Source organism: Netta rufina (genome assembly GCF_964035555.1).
Source record: "Netta rufina genome assembly, chromosome: 27".
NCBI classification, from domain to species: Eukaryota; Metazoa; Chordata; class Aves; order Anseriformes; family Anatidae; genus Netta; species Netta rufina.
Window position 1 is genome coordinate 1,948,200 of NC_140151.1, and position 18,906 is coordinate 1,967,105.

Below are 18,906 nucleotides of genomic sequence, written 5' to 3' on the forward strand. Positions count from 1 at the left end.
CCTCTGAACGCCAAGAAAAGTTTATTTTTTCCTTTTAATGCCTTATTTTGGTACACACAGTAACTCCTACAGAGAATTGAGGAGGGCTCCCCAAACACCAGGCTTGTGTTCAAACCCACAGCAACGTGGCCGTGCTCACGGCTCTTGGAGCACTACTGGTGTGAAATTAGGGCGTTTGGCCCCAAACTCCGGGTTTCAAGCCCTCCCACGTGCTCTGGAGCAGCGAGTGGGGAGCCCTGCGAGAGGGGAGGGCTCCCAGGTGCGTTTCCAGCCAGGTCTGAGCCCTCCCGGTGCGCTCCAGCTCCAGCCGTGGGTCTGCCCCGAGCAGCACGATTCCTCCTGCTGGGGGTAAAGACAAACAGCACCGCGCATCCCCGACAGCCGGGCATATGTGAAACCCAGCCCAAGGCCGGTGGCTAACAAAACCCACCCGGTTTCCTCCCATGATGACACTTTTAGAACCACCTAGGTTGGAAAAAACCTTCAAGGTCACCAAGCCCAAGCACCAACCTGACTAATTCTACCTCGAAAGGGTCCAAGCCTGCAGTTTGCTCCTGCCGCCGCCCTGCGGCTCCCAGCGACGCCGCCAAACCGCAGGGGAGGGACACGGCCACCCTTTCTGGGGGGGGCTAGGGCTAAATCTACACTCCACGGTGCCCCAGCTGGCCGAGTGCCCGAAGCCGGGTCCCAGCCGCTTCTCCCACCACGGCTCTCGGCACCTCCTGCCCAGAGGCATCGCTCTGTGCCTGCCACTTTGGGGCAAGCCCCTTCCAAGCCCCCTGAGCAGCACCGGGCACTCCCTGGTGTCAGTGCCACGAGCAGGGCTCCCCGCTGCGGGTTTCAGACCAGCCGGGGCTCCCCTTCCAGCTCAACCTGCAGGTCGCAGACACCCGTGAAGTTTATCTCTTCGCCAGCCCAGCCGGCGCTGATGGAGCTGCTGCCGGAGGGAGGGGACAGGCGCTGGATGCCGTCTGCCACGGGGCTTCTGCTCACGTAGGCTTCCAAGGATTTCAGGAGCTGCTTCGGTTTCTTTTTGGCGGATAACTCCAGTTCTGGAAAGGTCAAAGGAAAAGGATGCAACCAGACAGCAAGGGCTGGATGGTGGCAGGGATAGCATGGGATGCACGCTCCCAGAGTAAGGCATTTACTCAAATATTTACAGGCTATTTCTCGTGTCCCAGTGTATCGCCACTATCCCCTCTGGGAAAGGCACGGTTGTTTTGCTCACAAAAGGCTGAGAGCACAAAAAGCTCCTCGCCACCCCCCAGCGGAGCTCAGCACCACAGCCCCAGCATCCCCCAAGCCGACCCCACTGAAGGGGAAGCCCAGAGCTGCCAGGGGGCAGGACCAAGCCCACTCCTGGCCACACGAGGAGGACTGTGAATTAAGAGAGCCATTAGCACAGCGCATCCGAGCAGCTCTGCTTCCATCAGGGCCGTCTCCCCCGGAGTAAACATCCCTGCTGCTTAATGCGGTGCTTGCTGCGAAAAGCACGGCAGCGGCCGCCCCGCTTACACGGCGACGCCACAAACAGCACTTATGCAACCCAGCGCCGCGCTACGTCAGCGAGCCTGCAGGAATCGGGGCGAGAATGTCCCCGTTTGGTCACCCCGCCGGTGTGATTTGCCACCCCGAGGCACCACGCCACACCACGGCGTCCCTCCAAAAGCGGCGGGCGCTTGCCTGTCAGATTTGAGACTCCAAAGGTAAGGAAAAAAAAAAACAACACAGGGTGCTGAGATAATAGCACCACTTGTTGAAAAAGCTCTGCGTGAAGATGAAGGGCTGGGGCACCGCACCCCATTGAGGCCGTCCCAGCAGGACGTGGTGCTCCCAGAAGAGCAGAGAGCACCGGAGCACACCAGGCTTGGTCCCTGCACCTTGGGTCACCTTCCTGGCTGGGAGAGGAGGGCGAAGCGTGGGGAAACGCACCCTTCAGGAGGAAGCCGGAGTCAGCAATGGTCTTGTGCTGCGACTTCCAGACCCGGTAGAGCTGCAGAAAGGCGGCTGCGTAGACGTCGTTCAGCACGGCGATGACCTGCTGCCTGCGGTTGCACTCCCTGCCCGGGGACAGGGGGGCTCAGCCGGCACAGCCGCCACCACGGGGACCGAGCCGAGCCGCTTCTCCTCGCTTCTCCTCCCAGGCAGCCCCCGTGAGGCAGCCCCGAGGGCAGGAGGGCGCAGCACGGCCTGGCTGCGGGGCTCAGTCCTCACCTGGAGAGGCATTCCTCCCTCAGGGCCTGCAGGACGATGCGGGTGATGTTCACGGACATGATGCAGAAGGGGAAATTCTGCAAGAGAATCGGCGTTACGTCGGCTCTGCCAGACGGGCGTCCTCCCTTCCAGCACCCAGAGGTGCCTCGACACCACCAGCCCCTCGGTGCTGCGGCTGCACGGCCCCAAAGCCACACGGTGATGGCTGCAGGCGACGGATTCACAGAGCAGGACACTGAAGTTATGGATGCAGGCTCAGATGGATGCCGTGGATCCAGCCAGGCTTGAATTTAAAAGCAGCCCAGAGTGCCCCAAACGGGAGGAGGTTGGCTCTGCTCACCCTCCCTGTCCCACCGTGCTCCTGGCAACACCACGCGGGGTCAGGCGTTCAGTCTGGTCCGTGCAAGCCCTCCGGACCCCTGAGCCCCGCCAGGGAAGCTCTGCTCTCTAAAAATCTTATTCCCAGCAAAAAAAAAAAGAAAGAAAAACAACCCCTCAGCTCTCTGGGGACCACCTGCCTCACCCGAGCAGCGTGAGGAGGACCAAGCAGCCAGCAGAGCTGCTCTGGCTGGTGGGGAAAGCCCTGGTGGAGCTGCTGAGCCCTGCCACAAGTGGCCCCACAGGCCCCACCACCAAGCAAAGAGCACAAAATCAGGCCCTAGCTGTGAAGACAGGAAGGTTTCCGTGCTTACCTTTCCCTGGGCTTTAGAAAGAGAGAGCTAAATACCACGGCAGAGGGTGAGCAAAGAAGGTGGGAGGACGTGCCTGTGTCTCGTGGTGGGACAGCCTGAAAATCTGCCGAGCCAGAGGCAGCGTCTGCGCGTCCATGACGAAGTGCAGCATTTGCATCAGGCCCAGCATCCCCGTCCCTCGCAGGTCGGTGCCCGGATCCGCACCTGGAAAGCGAGGAGGGTGAATCGAGGCTGCTGTCACCCCCCCTTCGTCCTGGGCTGCATACTCCTGGCCACAGCCCTGGCACTTGGAGAGCAGAGGAACCTCAGTGAGCAGCTCCTGGGGGAGTTTCCCGGGAATTCCCCTGTCTAACAGGCGCTGCATCGTGCCATACCCCTTTGATGTGGGCATCACAAGCATTTCTCTCCTCCCCTCATGCCGCTTCCCTCAGTATCTCCAGGAATTTGGATCTTCAAGCACTACCCACCCCGGGGGCAAACTTGTCTGAAGCTGCTAAACCAAATCAGGGGGATTAAAACCAGTTGTGTACTCGATGGTAAAGAGAAGAGGGAGCCGTTCACCTTCTCCCACGGGCTTTAAGCTTCATTAAATGCCGGCCTATTTAACTCAAGTCAACCAGACCGAAAACCCCGGTGAAGCCACACTTGAGAAGACAGAGGCAGCTTTAATCACGCTGTTTTCAGCAGGCAGCGGAGGCTGAAAGCAACCCGCGACGCGCCCTGGGTGACAGAGCCCTGAGCAGGGCTTGGCTGACAAACCAGCCCTCCGGGGACGCCTCATTAGCCGCAGAGATCGCTCGCTAATGAAGAGCATTAACGGCCCCAGCAAAGCGGTGACAGCAGCTACCTCTGTCCCCTCCAGCTGGACGCAGGCTGCAGAGTGCTGGGCAGCTCGTCCGGGCGCGGTGCTGCCTGTGACACCTGGCAGGGGCAGAAACTGCCAAATCCCCGCTGCAAAACCACAGCAGGGGCAGCAACTGCAGGCAGGCAGAGGGAAGGAGCTGCCGAGCCTTCACAGCACCGCTGGAGGAGGGAACGGGACCGCCGAGACCCCTCCTCGCTCAGGTTTGCCCCGGGTGTCCCCCCCCCGCCCCGTGCCGTACCTTGGAAGCCGAGTTCCTCCCAGTGCGCGCCGTAGCGCGGGCAGCCCAGCCGGGAGCAGGTCAGCTTCTTGTAGATGGTCTGCAGGATCCTCATGTGCACCGCCTCGCTGTCATCCAGGCCACCTGGCAGAGAGGATTCCCCTCGGTGACACCGGGCACCCCTCCGCTGTCACCGCCGGGTGGGACAGGAGCCACCCCCAGCGGCAGGGGGGACGCCGGAGGCCGGCTGGGAACGAGATCCCGCAGCAGGGAGCAGCTGAGGGGAACAAGGAGCATCCCTGCTGCGCTCACCCTGCTGTTTTTAAACCCTGGAGGGATTAAAAACAGCCCGGGAGGTGCCGAAACACAAAGCTGTGCGCTGTGTGAGTGCCGGGGGGGGGGGGTAAATAACGCAAACAGCACAGGATAGATTGCTGGCTGGAAAGTTTTCCCCGCCTGGGGAACCACAACCACCACAAATCGCAGGTGGAGGAAAGGAATCTCCTCGTGCAAGTGTGCTCCGGGCACCTGCCCCCCCTGCCAGGAGGCACGAGTGTGCAAATGAGTGAAGCAAAGGAGACAGGAGGCGGCCTCTGGGATAAGTGTGCGCACCGTGCTGCGCCCCGGGACCCCCGAGTGGTGCTCGGCGTGACACTGGGGGGGCCCACGGGGGGCAGGGGGGACACTCACACTGAGCCATGGCGAGAGCCAGGTCCCGCTCGCCCTGCAGCTGCTGCTGGAGCCGGGGGGGGCCGAAGAGGAAGCGAAGCAGAGCGGCCAGGCCCTGCCTGCGCGCCGTCGCCTGGATCTTCTTCTGCGGAGAGGAAAAAAGGCAAAGAAACGATGAGGGGGGGTGGTCCCGTGGGAGTTGGGAGGGGGAGAGACAGCGGTGGGCAGAGCGGGAGGGGAGGGATTGCAGAGAGATGAGCAGAAAGGTGGGAGCAAGGGGAAAGAGGAGTGCAAGGGGAGAGCACGAGGCAGGGAACAGGGCGATGAGGCAGGACCCGCAGCCCCGCAGCCTCCCCGCGCCCCCTCTCCTCCCGGATTTGGCCCCGGGGGGAGCTGGGGGCCGCGTCCCGCACGCACCCTGCAGGCGGAGAGGTCGGCGGTCTGGAAGTGCTGCAGCGCCTCGTTGAAGGAGATGAGGGGCACGGGACCGGACTTCCCCGGCAGCCCTGCGGGGAGGCACGGAGCAGCGTCAGCCCTCCCGGCCCAGCCCTGCCCCGAAATCAGCGCCGGAGCTGGCTCCTGCCCAAACCCCCCCCCCCCAACCCCAGGCGCTTTTGGGGTCAGCGGTACCTGGCTGGATCTCCTCCAGCGCCTCCCATTCCTCCCGTGCTCTCCGCGCCTCCTCGCTGCTCTCTGCCGAGGGAAGCGGGCGCTGGAGGTGAGAAGTGGGGAGGGCCGGGGGGGGCTCCCTGCCCCCCGCACCCCACACCGCAGACCCCCGGCCCCCGGCAGAGCCCAAGCCGGGTCCCGGGGGCTCCGCAGCTCCCTGGGGGCTTCCACCAGGGGAAGGGAGCAGACGAAGCAGGGAGGGTGGGGGGCAGCTTACCGGGGCCCCCCCCCGAACGCCTGCAGGAGGCCGGGCTGCGTCGGAGCCGCGATCTAAGCCGGGAAAGAGACGCAGCGCTCAGCGGGGCCGCCCCGAGCCCCCCGCCACCCCCAAGCCCCCCGCCGCTCACCCCTGACACCCCGGGGGCCGGCGGGGACAGCGGGGGCTCCTCGGGCGGCGCCGGGGGGGCGCTCATGGCCTGCGGGGGGAAGGTGGCGCCGGTCAGAGGGGGGCACGGGGGACCCCAAAGATCCCCAATGAGCCCCTCAGGGGTCCCCAATGGGGCCCCCAAGGGTGTCCCCATAGATCCCCAGTAAGCCCCCCCAGGGGTCCCCAATGAGCCCCCCAAGGGGGTCCCCGAGGTCCCCACTGAGCCTCCCAAGGTTCCCACTGAGCCCCCAAAGGGGGTCCCCAGGGGTCCCCAATGGACCCCCCAAAGGGTTCCCCCCAAGAGGGTTCCCATGAGCCCCCCAAGGGGGTCCTGAAGGGGGTCCCCGAGGTCCCCACTGAGCTTCCCAAGGTCCCCACTGAGCCCCCTAAGGGGATCCCCCAAGGAAGCCCCAAAAAGAGGTCCCCGAGGGTCCCCAATGAACCCCAAAGGGGGTTCCCCCAGGGTGGTCCCCAATGACCCCCCGCCCAGGTCCCCAAAGGGCCCCCCCCAGGTCCCCATTAACCCCCTAAGGGGGTCCCACACGGAGGGGCGTCCCCGAGGGTCCCCCGTGAGCCCCCAGAGGGGTCCCCAAGGATCCCCCAGGGGTCCCCACGGAGCCCCCCAAGGCCCCCCAAGGCCCCCCATGGACCCCCAAGGGGGTCCCCAAGGTCCCCAATGCCCCCCCCACTGCCCCCCCCAGTGCCCCCAATGCCCCCCTGGGGTCCCCCCGAGCCCCCCTTGCCCCGCCCAGCCCCGTGGCCCCGCCCCCTGACCGTGGCCCCGCCCCCCCGGCAGCCCCCTGCCCACCGCCCCCCGCCGCCCCCTGACCCCTCGCCCACCGGAAGCGGCGGCGGGGCCGCCGGGCACAGCCAGCTCCGCCGGGGCTCAGTGCGCAGGCGCGGCCGCGCTGCCTGCCGGGAACTGCAGTCCGCTAAGGGGGGGAGGGAGGCGGGAGGGGCGGGACGGGGGACTACAACACCCGGCATGCACCGCGCGCGGGTGGAGGGGAGGGGGTGAGCATGGAGTGGGCGGGGCGCTGGCGGGAGGAGGCGGGGCTCGGGCTGGAGTGGGTGGGGCGCGGGGCAGGAGTGGGCGGGGTTATGTGGGGAGCGGCGGGGTTATGTAAGGAATGGGCGTGGCCTGAGCGGAGAGGGCGTGGCTTGGGCGGGAGTGGGCGTGGCGTGCCGGGAGCGCGCCGGCGGCGGGGGCGCGCGGCAGTCGGGCGCTGCGCTATGGGGCCGTGGGCGCTGCTCGCCTTCGGCCTCGTCCTCCTCCTCCTCTTCCTCCTCCTCCTCCTCCTCCTCTCCCTGCTCCGCTGGGGCTGCTCCCGCGGCCCCAACCCCTTCGCCGCTGACGCCCGGCGCCCGCCGGCCCCGCTGGTCACCGACAAGGCTGCCCGGAGGGCGGTGCTGAAGGCAGGTAGGGGCCGCAGCCCCGTCCCCCTGCTCCCCGGGGTGTCCCGGGATGAGGCCGGACCCCCGGACCCACAGCCCCGGGGTGTCCCGGGAACCCCGGCCCCCTGGTGTCTCGTCCCCGGGGTGTCCCAGGACCCCCATCCCCCGGGACCCCCATCCCTGGGGTGTACCGGGACCCCCATCCCCCGGGACCCCCAGCCCTGGGATGTCACAGATCCCCCATCCCCCAGGACCCCGGGACCCCTGTCGTGGGGATGTCCCAGGACCCTCATCTCCCGGGCACCCTGTCCCCGGGATGCCCTGGGAACCCCATCCTCAGTATGTCCCAGGACCCCCAGGACCCCCATTCCCCAGGACCCCCATTCCCCAGGTGCCTGTGCTCAGGATGCTGCAGAACCCCCATCCCCGGAGACCCCCATCCCCAGGATGTCCCGGGACCCCCACCCCCGGGACCTCCATCTCCAGGACACGCCTTGCCCCCCTCAAGTGCCCCATCCCTGCGGCATCACCCCCCGTCGCCATTTCTGGAGCCCCTACTGAGGACCCCGCTCCCGCAGTTTTCTCGGCAGACAAAGTCCCCGCGGGGCTGGATGCCATCGTCATCGGCAGCGGCATCGGGGGCCTGGCGGCGGCCGTGCTGCTGGCCAAGGCCGGCCGGCGGGTGCTGGTGCTGGAGCAGCATGGCAAGCTGGGGGGCTGCTGCCACACCTTCAGCGAGAAGGGCTTCGAGTTCGACGCCGGTAAGTGTGGGCACGGAGAGGGCGATGCTCGTACGGGGTGGGAACCAGCCCAGCACCCAAAACCCTCGGGGGGGAACCCGGGGATGCTGCCCCCACGCAGGGAATTGGGATCGCAGCGGCATCCCCAGCACGCACCCAGCGCTTGGCTGGGATGAGCGGTGGCGCCTCGTAGATGTGCCCTCACCCAAAATTTCCCCTGCTGAAAGAGGGCATGGTCACGGTGCTGCCGTCGCGATGCTGCTATCGCGACATGCCCTGTCGCTGTGACAGCCACATCCCCGTGGCACCCCCTGTGCGGGCAGGTCCCTGCAGCACGCTGCTTCCAGCGAGACAAAGTCGAGCTCCGTGCATCTCGCAGCGTGCCCAGGATTAATTATTGACAGCAGCGTGGCGAGGAGGGGAAGTTTATGTCAATGTGTACCAGAATTCCTGAAAAAACACCTAAAAATGCTGCGTTGAGCACTTGGGGTTTCCTTTTGAACGTGAGCTCTGCCTCAGCAGCGGGAGGCTGTGGGCACCCTGCTGAGCCCGGAGGAGCCGGGAACTTCACAGGGGATGTGGTGTGAGGAGAATAAACCCCAAAATACACAGAATAAACCCCAAATAACACCCCGCCGTGGCTTCTTGCAGGGATCCACTACGTGGGGCAGATGTACGAGGGCAGCATGACGCGCTTCATCGTGGACCAGCTGACGGAGGGGCAGCTCGAGTGGGTGCCCATGCCGGCCGCCTACGACGCCGTGGTGCTGGGGGAGCCCCGGCGCAGCAGGGCGCACCGCGTCCTCACGGGGGAGAAGGAATACTTCAACAGCTTGAGGGAGCGCTTCCCCGGAGAAACGGCTGCCATCAATAAGTTCGAGCAGCTCACGAAGGTACCGGGGGCACGGGCTCGGTCACATTCCCTCCGCTCACGGGGCTGTGGTTGGAGCTTTTGGCTCCGGTTCCTTGCTCTGGGGTCATGTGAGGGGAAAGGAAATTCTTCCCCTTGGCTGCCCTGGGGACAGCTTTTTGGCATCCACACAGCGCGGTGGTGTTGCACAACCTGCCTCGGCGCAGAGCCTCGCCATCCCAAACGCTTCAGGAGACAAACCTCAAAATCTCCATTTTGTACCCCAAAAGCCCTGCGTCGCACACAGAGCTTTTAACCCATCTGCGGACACCCTGCATGTGCTCCGAGCGGGGCGCGAGCAGTGAAAGAAAGGAGAAAAACCCACTCCCTGCCCAGCCCCTGGTTGTTGGCAGCCCTGGCGGCCTCCCCTGGCACGGGGAGGGTCGGGGGCGCGCTGCGACCGCCCCCCTCTCTCGCAGAGCGTCATCAGAGGGATGAAAGCCATAGGCATCCTGAAGCTGCTGCCCCTGCCGCTGGCCCGGCTGCTGTGCCGCTCGGGGCTGCTGCCCTGGCTCAGCCCCTTCTGCAGGATGGCTTCACGCAGCCTGAAGGACGTGGTCGACGGCCTCACCGCCAACGCCGAGCTCCGCGCCATCCTCAGCTACATCTTCCCCACCTATGGTAGGGCGCCGCGAGGCTCGGACACCCAGCAGGGGTGAAGTTAGACCCTTCGTAACAAAACCAACCCGCCCAAAACGCCGCTCTGCTTTGCTTTTTGGATGTGTGCCGGGCAGATCCCAGCTCCCCGCGCTTGGCTTCGCATCGCGTCGCTGCTGCTGGACCGCCCGGAGCCCTCGGTGCCATCCTCAGCGCTGTCACAGCGTGTCCCTGCCCGCTGTCCCCTGCTCACCTTCGTCCCCAGGGCTGTGGCTTTTCCTCCGCATCCTTCGGCTTCCCAGCAGGAATCCTGCACGCGAGGGAGCAGCCGTCCTGCGCTAACCTCCTGCTTGCTGCTGTGCTGAACTTTCCTGCTGCCCTGAACCTTCCTCCTGCCTCGAAGCTCCCCGGGGGCAGCTGGAGCTTGGCAGAGGCTTGCAGGAGATGCGGAGCTGCCAGCCCCAGGCTCCTTCGCCCTCCCTGCACCTCGTAGGGCCCTCGCTTCTCTTCCTCTCAGCAGCCAGCCAACGCTTGCCTCATCCTAAAACCTTTGGGATAAAGCTGCAAACCCAAGAAAACCCCCATTCGGTGAGAACGCCCCTTGCACTTGCCCTTTTTCCAGGCGTGCTCCCCTCGAAGGCCAGCTTCTCCATGCACAGCATCCTGGTGAACCACTACCTCCACGGCGCCTGGTACCCCAAAGGGGGGGCCGGGGAAATCGCCTTTCACACCATCCCCATCATCCAGAGGGCCGGGGGCAACGTGCTGGGCAGGGCGCCGGTGCAGAGCATCCTGCTGGATTCCCAGGGCAAAGCCTGCGGTGAGCGATGGGATGGGGCCGGACGGGATGGGGGGGGACACAGCTTCCCCCCCCCCCGTGCCTTTAACCGGAGCCTTCCTCCCCTCCTCGCCTCTCCCCTCCAGGCGTGACCGTCAAGAAGGGGCAGGAACTGGTGAAGATCTTCGCTCCCACCATCATTTCGGACGCTGGGTTATTTAACACCTACGAACGGCTCCTGCCGGCGGAGGCGCAGGCTCTGCCTGGTAAAACGCGACGGGAGCAGCCCCGCGGGGTGGGACGAGAGCTGGGTTTGATTGGGATTAGCGCAGTAATCCCCTCTCAGCCACAGCATCCCCATCAGGGAGCAGCTTTGTAATTCTTTGCTAGGCACCAGCAAAACCCAGCGGCAAGCCCGAATCCCTTTGCAGGGGCTTAACCAAGTCAAATTGGCTTGCTGGAGCTGGCATTGCTGCTTGCTTGCTGCAAAAAACGCGACACAGTGCCCAGGAGCTTGTGAAATCTGGTGAAACTCCTGCTCCAAGTTGAGCTTAGCGCTGCCACCAAACTCCCTGCTGTCTCGGTGGGAGCTTTCTGATCAATGACATTGAACAAGTGTTCAGTGTTTGCAGAGCGGGAGCACGGCTGAGTCACTAAAAGTAAAGTGCCAAGGCTCTTGCACGAAAGCTCGTGCCAAGGTTACCCTAAAACCTCCCCAATGTGACGCGACGGCTCTGCTGCCATCTGTACAGCTGCCAGCTGCCCTCCTGCCCTCGGGGACTGGAGGACATCAGTTTTGCAAGCCGACACAACCAAGGGGAGCAGCGCAGATTTGAGAGGGGCTTCCTCTAGGAAAGGAGAAGCTGCCACTTCCCTGTAGCTGAGCCGCCAGGAAAATACTAATTTTCCACTTCTTTCCCCCGTATCGCAGAGATCCAGTCCCAGCTTGGCATGGTGAAGCATGGCGAGGCGGGTTTCAGCGTTTTCGTAGGTCTTACGGGCTCGAGCCAAGAGCTGGGGCTGGAAGCCACCAACTACTTCGTCTACCCAGGAAATAACCTGGATGAAATGTACGTCCGCCTCCGTCTCCGCCATGCTTCACTGGGCGTTAAGGAGATAAATTCCTGGGTGGTAGCTCAGCAAATGCTCGGAGTGCTCTCGGCAGATCCTCGCCGCGCGGTGATGTGGCTCTGGCAGGTGTTTGCAGCAAGGTTTGCACAAACCCGGCCCCAACCCCTGCGTCTCTCCGCAGAATGAAGCGGTACCTGAACGCGTCCAGAGATGAGGCTGCCAAGAGCATCCCCTTCCTCTTTGTCACCTGCCCCTCGGCCAAGGACCCCACGTGGGAGATGAGGCACCCAGGTGAGGGCTGAAGCTGGGCAGCGACTCGAAACCTCTCACTGGAGTTAGGTTCATTTGCCGGCTGCGGATGTGGAGTTTCCCCTAAAGCAGCCAAATAACGCCCCGGGGTTTTGCAAATTGGGGGGTGCGAGTTGGTTTTGATCAGGGAGGGGTCTGTTCAGGAGCTTGCTCTGTGACAAGGGGAAAGGGAGGAGAGGCTGCATTCGGTGACTGCACCGAGGACGTGGGGCCGCAGCTACCTGGACACGTCCCAGACGTTCATGGGATTATTTGGGGCTGGGTTGGTGGAGGTGAAGTGGTGGCAGCGAGGGGGCAGAGGGGGGCAAACGCCAGCCTTGTCCCGCTGCAGGTAAATCCACGCTGGCCATCGTGACCTTTGCCAAATACGAGTGGTTTGAGGAGTGGAAGGACGAGCCGGTCAACAAACGGGGAGATGCTTACGAGGACCTGAAGAAGACCTTTGTGGACGCCGTCATGGAGGTTGTCTTCAAACTCTACCCCAACATTGAGGACAAGGTGAGGAAATAAAGGGGTTCACGGGTCCTCCGGATCCTCTCCTGAGTCCCTGCTAGATCCTGGGTGGCACCAGCCTGCTCAGCTGCCTCCTGACTACACGTGGTGCAGGGGGGCTGGCTGCTGTCCTCCGGGACCACGCTGTGCCCAAACTTGGCCACGAACACCACCCAGGGGCTGCAGGGAGCCTCGTCCCAGACCGTCCCCCGTGTCTGGGGGCACCAGACCCCCTTTGCCATCGCACCTTGCCCTTGTCCCCTGCAGATCGAGTACATCTCTGGGGGGTCGCCCCTCACCAACCAGCACTACATCGCCAGCCCCCGGGGGGAGATCTACGGCATCGACCACGACACCAGCCGCATGCAAGCCGAAGCCATAGCCACCATGCGGCCACAGACGGTTGTCCCCAACCTCTACCTGACAGGTACCACAGCCCCGTCCTCAGGCGAGGACGTCCTCAGGGAATTATTGGGGTGGGAGGACAAAACTCTTCAGTCCCCCAGTGGCACGAAGGGATGAGCCACCTCCGTGCCGTGGGGTGCTGCAAGAGCTGCTGGCACGCGCCGAAGCGCATCGCCACCACGCGGCCCCAAGGGCAGGAGGAAAGGGCCGGGTGTTCCCCAGCTCTGGGACATGGACTCCCTGCCCGGTGCTGGTTTGTTACTGCTGGGCAGGATGAAGCCCCTTCCTGCTCTCTTCCAGGGCAGGACGTCTTCATGTGTGGCTTTATGGGAGCCCTGCACGGAGCCCTCTTCTGCGCCAGTGCCGTCCTGAACCGCAACCTCCACCTGGACGTGTTAAGGCTGAGGAAGCACACGCAGGCCCCCACCAACGACTACAAGAAGAGAGATTGAGGCCTGGAGTCCCACCAGTGCCCCCTTCCCCTCCCAGCCTGGCAAATCACCCCTGCACCACGGCTCAGTGGTGGCTTTTGGCATAGGTAGCGCATCCTCCTCTCACGCAGCTCCGAAGGGTGGAAGGCCAGGAGGAAGCTGTTGCTGGCTTGCCTCGGGTCCTGTCCAGCTGGAGCACGACTCCTTCCACCACAACGCACACCACCACCCCGTCCCGGCTGCCCTTGTGAGGGCAAATCCCTTTTCCCAGCACTGGGGCCACCAAGAGCTGACACGGGCAGTGTTGGCCAGGGGCAAAGTTGCAGCACTCCCCAAAAATGGGGTGCGCCAGGAGGCAGAGCCCAGCAGCTGCCACCAGCAGCACCCTGCACAAACCTGCCCAGGCAGCGTCAGGCCCGCTTGCTGTCAGTCCCTGGGTGGATGATGGCTGCATCGAAGCGAGGGCAATTCGCCCCAGGCCAGGCCAAGCCCCATCGCTGCGTGTTAACGAAGGCACGCGGGGCTCACCGAGGCTCCCTCGGGAAGGAGCCTGCTCTTGGCTCCAGCCCTCGTCCTGCAGCCTCGTGGCCACTTGCTGCCCGTGGAGTTCAGTGGGTCAGCAGCGCAGGCGTTGTTGCATGCCCAGTTGGATTGATTCAAGCTGGATTTAAGGTTACCGAGGAGCCACGGCACGCGGTGCTCACCAGCCCTATGGGGCATCCCACGACGTGCCTTGCTGCAGCGGTGTCGCACGCTGCGATCCCACAGCCCTCGGTCCGGTGATGCTGCAGACCTGGGTGCTGCTCATCACCAGACGTGCGATGGTGCAAATCCCCCCTCCTTTAGAAGTAGCAAAAAGCCCGGCCTGTCTGCTGGCCGGGAGAAGCTTGGGCACACGATCAAAGCCCCCTCCTACCACCACGGTGCTGGGAAGGGAAGCACATGAGACCAAATAAAAAAGCCTCGTGACGTGCTCAGTGCCTCGTGATGTGGGAGCAGCAGGGCTGGGGTTAGGGTGGCGTGAGGGGGCTGCTCGCATCCCCCAGGGGATGCAGAAAGGGCCGAGCAGAAACATCCCTGCGCTCCAAACCCCCCATTGCCGGGTGGCAGAGAGCAATGAGCCTGGTGGGCACTCAGGGCTTCCCAGCAGCCTGGGCAAGCTGGGGAAGGAGAGAGCTGTGCTCCTAAGGAGGGGGGCAAACCCCGTCGCTGGGGGCTGCCCTGCACCAGCACGGCCTGCTTAAGGGGACAATAAAATAAGGGGGCACCGTAAGTGGGTGCCCCCAGCATGTGGTGTGCAGCTGACGAATGCCTCCCCGTGCCAGCAGGGTTGGCCAGAGCCGTGCCAGCTGAGCAGCCCGGCTTCGTGGACTTCAGCCCCCAGTTAAAGTCCTGCTGGGAGCCGCGGGGGAGCCGGAGGGGGCGGTTTTCCAGCAGCCTGCTGGGGAGCAGGAACCAGATGGATTTGGGGGGACTGGAGTGAGGGAGATGCAAACTCCACATGGGAAAAGCAGGGGAGGGGTTCCCACAGCACAGGCATTTCCCTCCAGCCCTCTCTTCCCCTTCCCGTGCAGGGAGGTGAGGGTGAGCATCCCCCTGCCCTTGTCAATGACCCCCTTGGACCAAAATACTCTTTTTTGTTGTTGTTGTTTTGTTTTGTTTTTCCCCCTCCCTGCATGCCCCAGGCTGAGCAGTGCTCTGCAAGCCCAGTGGCAAACCGTGGCCATCTCCTGCCCCAGTGACTCACGCCCAGGTGACACCTGGCAGGTGACAGGGCGCTGCTCCTGCCTTGCCCTCCTCCTTCAGCCCATGCTGACGTTGAATCGAAGGAGCATTCGGGGCTCAGCCTCCAGCCCAAGCTCCCCGTTGGGGCCGTGGGGGTTCAGAGGCCACCAATGCTCCCGAGGAGATGCCCCAGCACGGCGCAGGCCAGGCAGAGCCGGGCTCTCATCATCGTCAACACCGATTTCTGCAGCAGTGCCGGCGATGTGGTGCTCGGGGCCCGGAGGGGAGCCAAGAGGGAAGCGGAGAAGCTTTCGAAGGCACTCTCAGAGCTCAACTACAAGGTGAAGCTGATGCACAACAGCACGGCCAAAGAGATGGAAGACCTTTACCAGCAAGGTACGCGCCCCTGCGGCACCGTCACGCTCCCCAGAGCCCAGCCAGCTCCCAATTCCCACCTCTGCCTCTGCCCAGCTTGGTCTGAGCACCCTGTGACAGCCCGAGTCGGCACTCAGCGGCAGCTGGGGACTCTCCCCAGAGCCAGACCCAGGCCCTTTAGGGTCACCCCACCATGGGGGCTCAGATTTGGATAGGCAGGGAGTCCCCAGCACACTGCGGCCCCAAATTGGGCCACGGCTGGTGGGTCTGAGGTTCGGCTGTGCCCCCGCAGAGTGCAGCCGCGAGCACGGGGAATTCTTTGTGAGCATCATCTCCAGCCACGGGGAGGAGGGGGCCGTATTCGGCTCTGACTGCAAGCCGCTTCAGCTGACCCGGATCTTCCGAATTTTGTCACCGCAGAATTGCCCGGTGCTCGCCGAAAGACCTAAAGTCTTCTTTATCCAGGTAACGCAGCTGCTGGTGATAACTCGATCCCTTTTGGCTAAGTTTCTGCAGAGTTAGACTGGCGCAAGCACAAGCTGTCAGTGTGTGGTTGGTTTAACTGTGGACTTTGCTACCCCTGTGTGAGCTCGGTCTCTTCTTCACCCCCTTTCCCCCCACACAACCCACCGCCCCTCTGTTTTTCATGCTGATTTTGGGGTCTCCCTGTTCACTGCACTATCCCCCCCAGACGCCACCAGGGTGTGGATAAATCAGTAAGAGTTGCCTTCAGATTTTATCACCGTGCCCCCCTCCTGCAGTGGGGCTCTGAGAAGCCCAGAAGGGGCTTGGCGGTGCGGAGGAAAATCCCCAAACCTGGTCCCCTGGGGAATGGGAGAGCGTCCTGGCAGGACAGCGCTGGGAGCTGTACCCGATCGGCTCAGGGAGGATTAGGCTAGCTCCCTGAGCAAACACACAGTCTGGCAACCTGCAACCTCGAGTGATACCAGCTCTGCTGCTCAAATATGCAAATACGCAGAAATCTTCACCTGAAAGCAAGTCTAGATTGCTCACGTCACTCGCTTCCTTCTGAACAAAGGGCTCAGCCACCGTGCAGGGCATGGTGACGACCGAGGACGTCTCCAACAGCCAAGCCAGCAAAACCAGGGACCGGTGTGTGCCCATGCTGACACCTCACCCCGAGGGCTGTCCTCCCTTCAGGCTAACACCACAGGGCCGTGCTGGTCCCCTTGGCACCACTGCAACTCCTGGTGGCCTTCACCCACCTCTCGTTCAGTGCAGCTCATTTGTGGGCAGCTCCGGGGGCCAAGCGAGGATTTACCGCTGGGGTTTTGTTGCACAAGGGGCTGTGATGGGTCCTCAGGGTGGGCTCAGCAGTGCTGGTCCTCCTCCAGCCTTCCCAAAATCCCATCCCTGGAAGAAAGCAACGAGAACCACATGGAACCAGCAACCACACACAAAACGTTGCACTCCAGGGGGAGTCTGCTGGTGCTTTCCGAGCAGACTTGGGGGGCTCCAGGTGTATTCCTGGAGCCCCAAAGGGAACCAGGCTCACGTAGGGAAGGGAGGAGGCAGCACAGCTTGTGGGGAAGGGTGGCTCAGAAAAGCTGAGCTTGGGGCTGGATGGACAGGAAGGGAAGAGCCTGGAGAGGAGCTACGTGGGGCCTGGGGAGCGGATGGGGTGCAGGCTTCTCCTGGGGGTGCTGCAGGTCCAGAGGGGGCCCCCAAATACCCCAGGAGGTCTCTGGGGGCAGAGCAGGGGAAGCCAACAGCCGTGGCTCTGCCCGCAGGCCTGCCGGGGGGGCGCGCTGGACCAGGGGGTGTTTTTGGAGACTGACAGTGGGCAGCCGGAGCCGTGCAGCTTCTCGGAGTACCTCCGCATCCCTCCCAACACCGCTGTCATGTTCGCCTGCAGTCCAGGTAAGGAAATGCTTCGTGAGCCAAAATCTGGAGGAAACGTGGCCGGGTCCAACGCATCTCCCCTTCCTCTGCAGGTTACGGAGCCTTCCTGAACCCCTCGGGATCCAGCTTCCTGCAGGCGCTGCTCAGGGCGCTGGACGGGGAGGAGCGGGGCCTGGCCCTCAGCCGCCTGGCCACCCGGCTCAACGGGGACGTGGCCCTTCGCTTCCAGGCCCGGGGCACCTTCGAGGGCTGCAAGCAGATGCCCTGCTTCGTCACCAACCTGCCGCGGGAGGTCTTCCCCTTCTCGGCCATGTCTGAGAGCCGCCGGCTCCTTCCCAGCCCTGCTCTGCAGGGAGGGCCGGAGGAGGAAGAGCGGCAGCCTGGCTGCAAGAAGTCCCAGGCTATGTAGTGGGGTGGGGAAAAAAGGAGAAGTTGTGGGAAAACCAGCAGAAAACCCCTCCGAGAAGGTGACCTGGGGTGTGCCAGAACTGCCTGGGGGAGCAGCACCAGGAAGATCTGGGGCAGATCCTTCCCATGTTGGTCTGAGAGCAGGGCTGCCCGAATGAAGCCTGTGACGGCAGCCCCGAGCCCCAGAGGACTCCAGCAGGGCTCTCGGACCCGCTCAGCCCCCGATCCTCTTCCATGGAACAGCTCCAGCATCATGAACGCAATCTTATCTCAGTGAACCTGCACAGGCCATGGGACCTGGGCCTTTTCCTTACAGAGGAAAAGCTGATGTTTACCTGCCCTACCCACAATGAAAACACTGCTGCTGTGGTGTAAAGATCACCCCCGGCTCGAGCTGTTTGTTCATAAGGCTGCTTCTTGTTTAAGGCTTTAAAAAATGAGGAGGGTGCTCAGTGGGGCTTGCAGGCTGGTGGGTTAACTTGGGATGAGGGTCAGGGTGTGGTTTTGGGAGCTTTGCTCAAAGCAGGGCTCGGTTCACAAGCAAGAACTGGCTCTTTGCAAGCCTCCTGTTCCACGGGATGCCCACAAGGTGGGCTGGGACCCCCATGGGACCGAGGTGTTTGCTCAGCCTGCTCCTCCTGCATGCCCCGGGGTGTCTGAGGCTCTGCAGCAGGCAGGGGATGCCCCCGCCCGCGCCCCAGGGCTGAGCAGGTTTGTGCTCACACATTAACTCATTAACTCCGTGCCGCCTCCACCCGAGGGCCTCTCACAGAAAACCTGGCTGTATCGGTATTTCTCAGCTTAGCCCCGCATAACTGGGCTCCAGTAAACAGAGCCCTGCCCAGCTCGCAGATAATTTGTGTTTCGCTGAGTGTTTTGCCCTCTCCTGGACTTTGAGACCTCCATGGGCGTGCGGTGCTGCTGCCCCGACGTAGCCCCACGCTCAGCACTCACCTGGGTCCCCACATCACCGCCTCACGTCAAGGGACCTGCTGGGTCGCTGCTTCCCTCTACCTGTAGGAACAAAATAGTTTTGAGGCCCTTATGGCAACCCCAGATCAGGCTGGAACTGGGCGAGGGGGTTGAGGAGTTGTTAGAGGAGCATAATCCTTATTTCTTTGGGACATCACCCTGAGGACACCCAGCACTGATCTCCTCCTAGTAAGGCTCAGGAGGGCACTCCACCTGACAGCCCACCATGCAACCAAACAGAATTTTTATTTTAATTTCCTGCTTTCACCCTTTTCTTTTAATTCTCTCAGAGATGTGGTCAACTGGGGCGAAAAAAAGGCAAAAAAAAGCAGCCCTCCCTTTTCCTCCAGCCTGTCCCTTGCACACACCGCGGGGTCAGCCGAGCCGGAGGTGAGCGTAGCAGGGCGGATTTTCACCTTTCAGAGAAAAAAGTGGAAGAAAGGGGAAAGTTTCTTCCGTGTGCTGCAGGAAGCAGCTGCAGGCACTACTCAGAGGTGCCCACAACATCGGCAGCTCAGGCCGGTGGCAGCTTCATCCTCCCCGTTCCAGGCTGGTCACCAGCAGCACCCCGCACAGCCTGGCCCTCCTCCCATGGGCTCCCTCTTTCCCAGTCTGTCCCAGTCCATTCCAGTTTCAGCTGCTGTGCTGGGTCCTGCTCAGGGAGCCTCCCTGTGGGAGAAGGAGGGAATGCAGCAGGACAAATCTGAAAGCATCGCTACTGCAGCCTCAGCTCCTCGCTAAC

General features: G+C 63.1%; 3 protein-coding genes and 1 long non-coding RNA gene across 4 annotated transcripts; 2 read left to right on the forward strand and 2 right to left on the reverse strand.

The window, feature by feature from the left end:
* Window positions 1-71: 71 nt before the first annotated feature.
* ELMOD3 (ELMO domain containing 3) lies at window positions 72-5,354 on the reverse strand (the record flags this gene model as incomplete). Its single annotated transcript, XM_084302342.1, has 8 exons — window positions 72-1,052; window positions 1,933-2,060; window positions 2,215-2,291; window positions 2,980-3,110; window positions 4,010-4,132; window positions 4,679-4,802; window positions 5,075-5,163; window positions 5,288-5,354. Coding segments are annotated over 8 exons (951 nt in total), but the record flags the coding sequence as incomplete, so codon positions are not given.
* A 96-nt stretch (window positions 5,355-5,450) lies between these two features.
* On the reverse strand, window positions 5,451-6,589 carry LOC311219133. The gene is made up of 3 exons (XR_014619150.1): window positions 6,534-6,589; window positions 5,674-5,742; window positions 5,451-5,596 (listed from the first exon to the last, which is right to left on the reverse strand). It is a non-coding gene; the product is annotated as an uncharacterized lncRNA (long non-coding RNA).
* Window positions 6,590-6,926: 337 nt separating this feature from the next.
* On the forward strand, window positions 6,927-12,935 carry RETSAT (retinol saturase; the record flags this gene model as incomplete). Its single annotated transcript, XM_084302343.1, has 11 exons — window positions 6,927-7,113; window positions 7,667-7,849; window positions 8,480-8,721; window positions 9,158-9,359; window positions 9,958-10,155; window positions 10,260-10,379; window positions 11,045-11,183; window positions 11,366-11,475; window positions 11,825-11,991; window positions 12,253-12,412; window positions 12,691-12,935. 11 exons carry the CDS (start codon window positions 6,927-6,929, stop codon window positions 12,840-12,842), a joined length of 1,860 nt encoding a protein of 619 aa, XP_084158469.1. The 3' UTR covers window positions 12,843-12,935.
* A 1,174-nt stretch (window positions 12,936-14,109) lies between these two features.
* On the forward strand, window positions 14,110-17,193 carry LOC311219263 (caspase-3-like; the record flags this gene model as incomplete). The annotated part of the gene is made up of 6 exons (XM_084302344.1): window positions 14,110-14,300; window positions 14,507-14,574; window positions 14,628-14,942; window positions 15,214-15,386; window positions 16,673-16,802; window positions 16,877-17,193. 6 exons carry the CDS (start codon window positions 14,110-14,112, stop codon window positions 17,191-17,193), a joined length of 1,194 nt encoding a protein of 397 aa, XP_084158470.1.
* Window positions 17,194-18,906: the final 1,713 nt, after the last annotated feature.